General features: G+C 40.7%; 1 protein-coding gene across 1 annotated transcript in view; it reads right to left on the bottom strand.

Moving 5' to 3' along the window:
- Window positions 1-2,641: 2,641 nt before the first annotated feature.
- Window positions 2,642-11,652, bottom strand: part of prr29 (proline rich 29) — a 32,840-nt gene continuing 23,829 nt past the window's right edge. Inside the window, exons 3-6 of the mRNA XM_062984154.1 lie at window positions 8,441-8,544; window positions 6,727-6,929; window positions 5,220-5,290; window positions 2,642-4,278 (exon numbers count right to left, since the gene is read on the bottom strand). Coding sequence (XP_062840224.1) covers window positions 4,247-4,278; window positions 5,220-5,290; window positions 6,727-6,929; window positions 8,441-8,544 — 410 coding nt within the window. The 3' untranslated portion in view covers window positions 2,642-4,246. The remainder of the gene's footprint in view (window positions 4,279-5,219; window positions 5,291-6,726; window positions 6,930-8,440; window positions 8,545-11,652) is intronic.

Here is an 11,652-nt window from a genome sequence, read left to right as displayed (position 1 = left end):
CTTTTTGCAAATGAAGCAGAGAGTTTTTGAAGATCAGGGCATTTGTAGAGATACCAAGATGCTTGTTTATAAAGATATTATCCTTCCAACTCTGTTATATGCCTGCAGAACATGGATCGTCTACAAACATCACTCTCAACTTTTGGAAAGATTCCATCAGCAATGCCACTGAAAAATCCAGCAAATCTCTTGGGAAGAAGACAGGCAGACAAACATCAGAGTGCTGGAAGAAGCAAAGACCACTAGCATTGAAGTGATGATTCTCCGCCATCAACTTTGCTGGGGCGGCCACATTGTCTGACTGCCCAATTACTGTCTTCTAAAGCAATACTTTCAGTTTAAGAACAGAAAATGGAATGTCGGTGGACAGCAAAAAAAAAAAAATTAAAGATGGGCTTAAAGCTAATCTTAAAAAATATGGGATAATCACCAGGAACTGGGAAGCCCTGGCCCTCAAGCATTGTAACAGGAGGTCAGCTGCTATCGACCGTGAGATGGATTTTGAAGAGGCACAAATGGAGGATGAAAGGGAGAAATGTGAAAAGGGGAAGGCGCACCAAGCAAACCCTTGTCAGGACTACCTTCCATATAGAAATTATGTCCTCACTGTGAAAGACCATGCAGATCCAGAATAGGTCTCTACTGTCACTTATGGACCAACGCCAAGATTCTACTCTTGGAAGACAACTCTACTCTTGTTTATAGTGGAAAATGCTCCAGCTGTACTCCACAAAAAGTAGAATCGGAATGTTCAGCAAGCCTTACAAATGCTGATTCAGCAAATGTCTGATTTTTATACCTAATTTGTATAACTATGTACCTGGAGTCATGTTAATAGTGAAAAAGGTTTAAGTCATGAGTGAAAAAGGTTTAAGAAGCCCTGGTTTCAAGGATGGGTGGGCACATGTATTGGATGGCCTTCACTGCTCTATGGCCCTACTTAGTGACAAAAGATGATGAAAGGGGATAGCAACTGCACAGAAGTGGGGGCCAATTTGTATACTGTACCTGTCTTACATACCTGTATATATAGTGTCGCCTAAACATCTATTGGGCCAAATGTGGTCCCAAGTGGAAATGTTAAAGAAGCCCTGTTCAAGGGCTTTATCAATACTTTTTAAAAATACATCTTCTGATACAGTTTCTGATACAATTTGAGAATGATTGTGAACAGGTCCCATCACATGGCATTCTCCCCATTCCATCAGTAATCCATTGGAATCAGTCTGCAAAACATTGCAGAAACAGAGTATTTGCACATGGGATTCTAATTGCTTCATTTGAAATAGTACAGAGTTTTCTGTCGCTGAAATGTTGTGTTTGTGTGCAATTGAGAAATCAGTATGCAAACCGTCAGCTATGATATGTCTTGAAAATTTGGGGGCATTTCTGGAGGCAGAGTCTCCTGATCCCTGACTGTTCATGATGGAAGCAGCTTCCATTTCTGTTTGGGACATTGAAGGAAGAAGATCTCCAGAATTAAGGAAATTGGGAACTGCCACCTTACAGGAAGTAGTAACCACAGCAGCAGCATCAGTAGTTGCAGAAAAGGAGCTATATCCAATTAATCAATAATTTATCATTTAGAAATCCAACAAAATTAGATTCCTCAGAACTCCTTATTTTGCACCCAAAGGTAGCGATCAGGCAAACACATTTACTGAGCAGACATGAGGTTTTAAAATATCATGAGAGTGGTAATATGAGACTGCGAGGCTACGTCACTGCACAGTTTTAGATTTTTTTTTTTGTTTAAAAAATTCACAAAGGGAGTCTTCTGAATAGATTGGGAAGAGCCAGCCTTCCATAGTGTGATGAAACAAAGCAAAGTATTTTCTGAAGGTAACAATCACAGCATTTAAGTGTATTTGGGTGGGATGGGGTCAGTACGCATCCAGTTTGAAAACAATATGTAGTCAGTCAGAAAAAGCAACGGGATGCATACTGAGATAAACACGTAGCTCATCAAGCCACCCACATAATCATTTTCTGTTTACCTTGGAAAGCCTAGTACAGGGCTTGGCTGAGAGACAAATCTGTGCTAATGCCTCCAAAGATTTAACATGTTGCAACACTTTTCTATGAACTAATTAGATTAGCAAGGCACCCCATTTCACTTCTCCATTCCAGACACTTTTACATAGCAGGCCAGGAGCCAACTTCCTCTGAGTCTCACACCTGAGTCAGAGAACAGGACTAAGTCATGCTCTCTGCAGACTTCCCTTAAGATGGATAGTAAACGACGTCCATGACTCAATTTGCGGGTTTTGTACCTCAGCAGCCTTAGACATTTCTGGAATCTGGAATACAATTCTAGGACAGGGATGGGATGAGATGGCTTCCTGTGGCCACAGATGAACAGTTCCTCTGTTTATCAGCTAATAATTCTTTCCCACAAATCTCCACATTTGGGAGACTGCAGAAGCACGTGTACCTCTCTTGTTGCTATCAAAAACAACATCTAAAAAACCTCACCCATGTCTTTGTGACAATATCACACTAGCCTACATTATTTGTAATTATATGTAACAGTGATGCTGAAATTAAGAGGATTTCTATGTCTCGTGGAAATCGAGGGACGCCTAGTAAGCTTCACTTACCACGGATGAGAACGAATCAGGAATTGAAAGATTTACCAGGATGAAGGCAAACAACAGAGACTTTATCTGATTTCACCAAAAAGGACACTTCTACAGCATGGATACTCCAAAGTACAAAGTGTATAGCAGCTTGTAAAACAGACATTTTTATAAACGTAAATTTTCATTCACTACTATGGTCCAGTTCAAAATTTCCCTCCCTCTTCCCTGACTGGCTGGTTCCGACAAGCTGGTCGCCACTCACTTTGTCTCTGATTGACTGGGAGGCAGAACCAAGCCGGCTTCTTCTCTGAGCCCCGCCCTGCTGGACAGGGAAGCCCTGAGGATCCCAATGATCTTGGAGGGACGTTCCAGGGGGGGATGGAGCTCCGGCAGCTGTGTCCACCCCTGGGTGCGCAGTGATGGAATGTGATGGATGAAGGAGCCCATTTCACATACAGTAGAAGTGGATGAAAATAGGAAGGGCTTCTTTGGTTGTGATGCTCTCTTTGGAATGCCCTTCCCAAAGAGGCCTCCCTGGTGCTTTCATTAAGGTGCAAGGCAAAATACTTTTTATTTACCAAGGTTTTTAGGTTTTAAACCTTGCTGGTGGCTTTGCTTTTATCTGTTTTATCTGTAAGAAAGAAACAACTGTACAAAATGGACACAAATATACTGGTGTCCCCCAGTACACTGGGGAAATAATGCCAGCCCCCTGCATCAGAGTGAAACACTGCCAGAGACAGCCAACCAAACCAGTTTCCACATTTTGCTTTTCTACCCCAGCTTTTGGGTTGGCTATCTGTAAGCACCTATGGGAGCTGGACCATAAGGAAGGCTGAGTGAAGGAAGATAGACACTTTTGAACTGTGGTGTTGAAGGAAAATTCTGAGAGTGACTTGGACCGCAAGAAGATCAAACCGGTCCATACTGGATAGACCTTGAAGGAGCTGGGGGTGGCGACAACTGACAAGGAGCTCTGGTCCATAAGGTTATGAAGAGTCAGAAGCGACTGAACGAATAAACAACAACAACATCTGTAGGAACAAGCTAGGGAAAAGTCATAGTTCTGATTTCAGACATGACTAGGCATAATTTAAACTCACTGGAGATCACAGGCCAACAATAAAATGTGGTTTCTAATTGTAGTTGAGTTGAAAAACAAACCAGTTAGTTTGTGGGTAGGTCTGAACACCGATAAAAAGCCAGAATTCAACAAACCACAACCACATACTGTTATATGCAAATCTGGCCAATGTGATTCATAACAGCAGAATAAACAAATGGCAAATTTGGCTACACTTGTTGTCACTGTTATGGTTCCGGTAATTATCAGAAACAGAAGACAAGAGCAACCAGTTCGTTATACCATCCAGTCATTTAGAAACAGTGTTATCTGGGGGGTACAGGAAACAATTTGCAGGTGATTAGCTGCATTTTAAAGTTCTGTACATTGTTAATTTTCATAATATGAATGTACACAGAGGCAGCCTGCTGCTGAAGTGCTTGATTTACATCTGGGAGCAGTACACCACCAAATTATCCATGTCGTGCTTCAAGTCCACTTGGTCAACCTTTGGTGCTGAAGATGTTCCAGGGGCTAGGTGAAGTTATGAGATCTATACCATGTTTTGTCAATGTTAGGACAACAGGGGAAATTATGATCTTCACCTTTGTCCCTCACTGAAGTCATAGTATTCTGGAAAGAGAAATTGTTTATATTAGTGTTATCAGGACCTCAAGATATGAGAGCTTAGTTATTTGGGGGACTCTGGGAGTTGTAGTTATGCAAAATTAATTTCCCCAAGATCTGAATAACTGTGAATAAGTGGGAAGAGATCTAAACGAAAAAAAAGCTTTAAAATTAATGACCAATAGTAGCCTTCTGATTGCTGGGAATCTGTGTAGAGAACTGGGGTAAAACGGTGCTCTGTCTCCCACTAGTGGAAGGATTCTTCTCATGAGAGATCCTTCAGTCTCATTTTTGTGGATCATCTTTGCCTACATTACACAGCTTCAACCATTCATTGATGTCCCTGCCTTTTGTGCAGCATTTTCTGAGGCTGCAGGGCTTACCATGCCTGGGATGAGGGGCAGTCCACAAGCACGGATGGTGGCATACACTCAAACCTAGATCCAACGCTTGGGATATAACTCCCTCAGATGATAACAGGAATAATCTGCTTGGCTGAATTGAGTTTTCTTTTTGAAGTTTATGTCATGCTAATACAACCATGAATTAACGGGATGAAAGTGTGTTTGTTGTTGCCTGCTGTTGAAGGGCCCATTTTCCCTCTAGGTTATATTTTTGAATTAAGAAAATATTATGAAAATACCATATGTCTCTTGTACTCTCTTATTCAAAGGAACTCTAAACTTTTTAGTGACTTCTCAGCATGCAGAAAATGAATGTGTTACAGTTTTAGTAAATAAGCGCAGATGGAGAGCACATTCATGTATGAATCAAAAGTATATGGGATATTGAGAGGATTAATGTGGATTGCAGAGCTGTATTGTATCAACGTAAACATGGGCAAAGGAGTATCGAACGTGTTTAGGAAAGTTTGGGTAGGTAGGAACAAAGATTGTGCCAAATGGATTAGGAAAGGAACAATTAAAAGCAGTATTCTCCAGTGTTACCTGAAGCTGGTGGTATGTTAGCTGACACAGTTCCAGTTGCACTTGGTGGTGGTGGTGGAGGAACAATGGGACTATGGGGACAAGCCAAAATGAAGGATTAGTAAAACTTGAGAGTGGGAAAATTCTATGTGACCATATATCACATCCTGCCGAAACCTATTGACAGTGAATGGGGTGCAGAACCAAAATTCATGAGAACATCAGCTTGGCCTTCTCTTACTCGACTCCTGAGCATGCCTGCCCTGCTTGGCACAAGTATGTCCACGCAAAGCAGGTGAATATAGCACTGAACGAAACATGCAAAATAATTACAGCATGCCTCAAACCTACAACTGTTGACAGACTCTATAAGCTAGCTGGCACTGCTCCTCTTCCCCTGATGTGCGACCGGAAATTGTTGCTAAATGTGAGAGAAATAAGCTTGAACACTGTGAAAGTCATCAAATGCATGGCTAAGTCTTCTCCCAGTAGACTTAAATCAAGGAAAAGCTTCACGAGAACCACCACTCCTCTAAATGTTCCCCCAGCAAAAGCAAGAATACCCCCTGGGCAGCTAAACCAGGAAATCCCAAATGGATGGTCCACCATGAGGGTCTTTCTTCAGGGGCAAACCAAGAAAGGGCAACTTGGAAGTCCCTGAACAGACCCAAAAGCAGATTGTGAACTCTATATGATTGTTTATCTAACACATAACTCCCTATTACCCTAAATACCTGCTATCAAAATTTAAAAAATAAAATCACACATTCCCATACAATAAATGAAACAAAAGTTAAATTACAGCTGCAGAAACAAGCTCTGCAACATCTGCATAGTTTCTGTCAAAATACCTGAAACCAAAGAAGACGTTCTAAATAATCCTCCCAATTCTGGGATTTAAGCTGTATAAATCTTCATTCTTTTCCTCCTCTAGGATTTAAAGTATAGAGTGTAGAGCTAATGTAGAATAAATGGTAGGCATATCTCAGTTAACAATGTATCTGGCAGAAAATATGGTTTTAAATTGTCTTTTTATGCCCCTCCTTTCATTTGTCTTCTATATACATGTTTTTAGCAGCTTCAATATTATGAGCATGTTGAAGGAGTCCTGGAGAAACACAAGCTTTTTATGTTTGTCTGCAGCACTACGTGTGCAGTAAAGAAAGTAATAAAGGTCGAAGTGGGAAAGAATGGTATTTTAGCCAATTTTGCATGCAACAAGCAAAATAAGAATTCTTTCCAACTTGAATTTTTCTTTGTTCTCTAGATTTGTAACATATTGAAAACAGTTCACACCTTAAACACTTATATTTGCAGTGTTAGCTTCCCTTTGGAGTCTTTTTTCTTTTCTTTGTATGTATAAATTGTATTTCTAAATGTTCAACTGTCATGTCTGAGGACTGGAGGAAATTTCCATTTCAGGATAAAATTCTTATTTGGGTAGACAATGCTCTCATTTTGCCCCTTTCCCAATAACTACACTCGTGGCTTTCCCTCCCTCCTGCTTCCTGCCCTAGGCTATGCTCACCCGTCTTGTCTCCCAAGTGTCTGGAAGTCTGAGCCCACATGTCGAATGGTTGGATATTGCTGTTGCCGAGCTGATCGCTGAAATGTGGGTGGCCATGCCATGAATGGAAGGGTGCCTGGATAACGGGTGTAATGATGGTGAAATATACGTGGTGCGGGGTCACTCTCTTCATTATCTTCTATTTGCCAAAGGAAATTGGGTGCCTAAAAGAAACAGGATGAACACTTTTAAATGCTGACTCAGTCATCATCCTTCTTGCTTCTTGTTTGGGGAAGCTATATCTTTTCTTCTTTGGTAGAAAAGTAGTTGTTGGTGGAGTTTGAGCACAGTGGTACTGTCATGGCTGGATACGACTGTGCTACAATAAGCCAGAAACTATCACCAATAGGAATAACAACAACAACAACAACAACAACAAAATTTATTTATATACCACTCTATCTCCCCGGAAGGGACTCAGGACGGTTTCCAACATAGGCTAGCTTTCAATACCACATAGAAAACATACAACACCACTGTAATAAAAACATAAACGTAATAACGATTAAAAATAAATATACCCATTTAAAATAAAACCAGTTTCAGGACTACTCCATTGGGTGATATTCGGCTACCAATGGACAGAATTCCAGGATGGGCCAAGACAATTGTGGTGACTGGGCTAGGGCTAATGCAACAAAGTAACATAGAGCTGGCGGGTAAAATAAAGTGCAACTGATGGCAAGGATAGAGCCTGGGTTACTCAATTTCAAGCCCTGCTGAGTAGCTATAGAACGGCTAGGCTAAAGCAATAAAGTATCAAAGGACCGTGGAAGTGGGTAAAGTGCAAGGCGGGGACCTATCTGGTGGCCAGGGTAGGGTCTAGGGTCTGAGATTAAACACTTTCTGAGATTTTGGGGTTAGTCAAGTGCCTAAAGAAAGCACCTCCATATAACTATGAAATCCAGAGTCTAAAGCATAACTTGTTGATCAGGCAAACCTTTTCTTATCCTCTTCCAAATTTCAGTCTTTTGTGACTATTTAGGGATAAAATTATAAACAGGGAAATGGAAGCCTTTTAGATGCAGTTTATTTCTAAGTCCAATCTCTAGACAGTACGACTCACATTTCCATTGGAGATTTCTGTGGTAGCTTCTAGTAGAAGTCATTCATTTCCATAGGGTTTACTATTCTACAGTAAGCTCAGGGTTTTGACTTCTACTAGAAGCTACCACAGAAATGCCCCAGAGAGTTTAGAAAATTCCCAGAGAAATATCCTATTGAGGAATTTGTGAGGTCCTCCAGGGCAACTTTATGGTATCTTCTGATAAAAGTGTTCCATAGAATTGCCTAGATAACCTGGAAAATGCCGAGAGAGGACACATTTTGTCAGGTGGAGGTGGCTGAAACCGTGGACATCGGTCCTTCTGTTACAGGAGGGATACTATATTTTCAATTTTTTATTCTTGAACTTTGGTTTTGATGAATACATTTAAAAAAAATGTCAAGGTGCAGTTAGTGGTAAATATTTTTAAGAACATTGATTTAATTAGACTAAAATCCAAACATATCATTACATTTGCTTCAAATATGATATTAAATCATTTGTCAGTTCATTTAAAGTAGGACTGTGATTTTTATCTAGCACATTGAGGCTTTTATTGAATCATGAAAGTTTGTTTTAATAGAGTATTTTGAGGAATGTATATATAATATTACATTAACGGTTTTTTACCTGTACTGGGTTGGGTCCAAAATGTTCCACTGCTGAGATGGCTATGTTATTCATTATCACCTGGTACATTTGGGCATTTTGTATCATCATCAGCTCCATCAAATCTGCCAAAAAGAAATAATGCAATAATCATATTAATCTACATCACTAAACAGGGAGGAACTGCAGAAGATTTATAGCAGGAGTGGGATACAGTCACAATCCTATATGGCCCAATATAGTATAGTAGTTCTATGTTTGCTGAACCACCCTTCTGGACTTCCTGTACAGCCTCTAAAACAGCCACCTCTCCATATTGCATTGCATGCCTCCTAGAGAGGAAGTACCACCACTGAAGAATCTAACCATCTTCCAGTAGTTAGATGTGAAATCAATGCATGAAAATAAACTGCCTAGTCATCTACTTCTGGTTTTGAAAAATGGACATTTAAAGAAAGTTACAGTGACAGAGGAAAGTATGTCTCCTGTGCTCTTCCTTTCTTGCATGTTTAGGTTAAACCAGAAGATCAAATCTTGTGGAGCTCCAAGTATTATTGGACTGAAATTTCCAACAGGCCTACCAGCACAGCCAGTGCTGATAAACACAGGGAGTTGCAGTCTAGTACAATGGGAGAGGAACATACAAATTCCACCCCTGCTCTATACAAAAGAACTCAAGAAGTGGGCTATACCAACCTAAATAATCCAGACATCCACTGTGAAGAACCAAAGTGTTTGTCTATGGATAAATAATGGAGAACACTTTACTTATGACTAGCATCCTATTAGTGAGCTGTGTACATAGAAGTCCCACTTCTATGTAACTCAATTTATTGCATTTTCTCAGCAATGGTCTCAGCAATGACCAAGATCCCCTCTGTAACCAGCACATGGTGAGGACACCCTCAATGATCTTTGTGGGAACTCAGAAGATGCCTCCATTGTTATGGATCTAGACATAGGGACATAGCTAGACAGAGATCTCCTACACTCCACTAATCACTAGATGATCGTTGGGGACAAGAAGTGTGAAAAATGTGAGTTTCTAGAGAGAGGAAACAGGATATCACATAGTGCCACTGCAGCACTTTTACACTACACAGTGTGATCCCAGTACTTCCAGAACCAGTATCCACAGTTTCACCCACACCTATATTTTTGATAAAATATGTCCTCTCTAGGAATTTTCTAGGCCACCAGGTGATTCTCTTGTATGCTTAGTTACCATAGAGTCCCTTGGAAGACCTAACAAATTTCTAGAGAACACATGTCTAGGAATTTGCTAGGTCCCCCAGGGTGATTCTATAGTAATTTCTGGCAGAAGTTGTTCATTTCAGTAGGGTTTTCTATCATCCATGGTTTCCTGTTTCCATCTTACATTCAAAAATCATTCCCCTGCAGATATGAAGATACTATATTATGCAGGATATCAGCTTATATATTTTTAAATAATTACAAAAGCTCTGCTCCTTTTGCTTCCCTAAATTTACCGACACAAGGTGCCAACACAACATCCCATATTAGCATGAAAAAAAGAAACCTCATTGACTGGGGTCACTGATTATATAAAAAAGAGGAGTCTCTCCCCAAGAAGAAGAGATGAAAGGGATCTAATTTCTGTACACTAATTTATACATTTATTTGCACATTTAGATATAATGACTGTAATTTAAATAGAAATATCTGCATAACATTAAAGGCTAATACTGATTGACCTATGTGGCTGGTTAGGGCATTCCCTGACGAAGGGTTTCTCACACACTGCCAATTAGAAGGCATTGTAATTTTACTTTTTTTACCCATCTCCTTTAGAAATTGCATTCTGCAGCAAGGAAAAATATGAGTTAGTGATAAAAAAAAATGGGGTACTCATGAGCAGAGATTGATGTTTGATGTTTCAGTTAAAATGAGTGAATATACGAAGACAACAATGAGATAAAGGCACCATTTGGTTGCTCAGTTATAGTCAATGTCTAACCAGCACCTGCAGAAACATTATTCTGCAGCTGCTAGCCAGGAATTAACTGTAACTGGGCAACCCCAAGGCTCTTAAAACACTCCCATTAAGATGGCATCTTGATAGGAACATATGTGCATATACATTTCCCCGACTCATGTCATTTTCTAAATGTTACAAGGATTGGTATTCCCTCACCCTCCCCAGCTCCGAAAGACCTTCCTCCCTTACCAAACAACCTCTGAAGTTCCCTGAACAGCTTTTTGGACAGCAGGCAAGATCTCCTGTTTCATGGGGAGCAGAGAAGTTGCAGAAGTGTCTCCCTGTAGCTAGATACTAATGATGGCAGGGACCTATGCAAGTTTCAGAGGAGCTGTAATCATGTAACTTCTTGTTACAGAGACAGTGCCAGACATTCATTTGATCTTGCCTACTTTCCACAAGGTATGGAATAGCCATGTGGAATGGCTTCAGAGCCTAAGTAATTTGGGAGTTGGAGCGAAATGTTCAGTGCAGTGAGTCCCACACGTGGACATACTATGCCACACTGATCTAAACAGAATTGCATCCATGGAATAACCAGGCTGGACATGTATGGTCCTCATGATGTTCTTTGGTTCACAGCTCCCAAACTCCTCCCCAATGACTCAGATGGCTAGGGCTGATGGGAATTAAAGCCTGTCTATGTGGAGTATGTCTGCATGACTGTTCTTGCAGAGGCCAAAGATACAGTAGAGCAGTGGTTCACAACCCGTAGGTCCCCAGATGTTTCGACCTTCAACTTCCAGAAATCCTACCAGCTGGTAAACTGGCTGGGATTTCTGGGAATTGTTGGCCAAAACACCTGGGGACCCACAGGTTGAGAACCACTGCAGTAGAGCACAGGTAGGAATTATGTGTTGGTACTCGTGTTGTTGGGCAGACCTACACAATGGAGTTGTTGTTCATCAACAATTGGAGTGCTGCTTGATTCCCACCCATGCAGTAGAGGACCAGTGAGAATTGCTAGCTTAATTGAATTACAAGACTGAAATACATTGTTCTAGGGAAGAGGGGAAATGGTTAGGATTGTCTTGATTGTGTTCTCTTGGGGGAAGTGATCACAAAAGACTGCTTCTAATCTGTAACCCAGCTCAAATAACTGGAATAACCATGGTGACAGTCTCCCTGGGTACTACTCAATGATAGGTCTGTGAATGCTAAAGCAACTGTCATTCAGGATTTAAAGCTCTTGGGTGAGCATGCCAACCTGGCTTGTATCACAAAAAACAAGTTG

Source organism: Anolis carolinensis, chromosome 6, assembly GCF_035594765.1.
Source record: "Anolis carolinensis isolate JA03-04 chromosome 6, rAnoCar3.1.pri, whole genome shotgun sequence".
NCBI lineage: Eukaryota > Metazoa > Chordata > Lepidosauria > Squamata > Dactyloidae > Anolis > Anolis carolinensis.
This window is presented reverse-complemented; position numbering and strand designations above follow the sequence as displayed.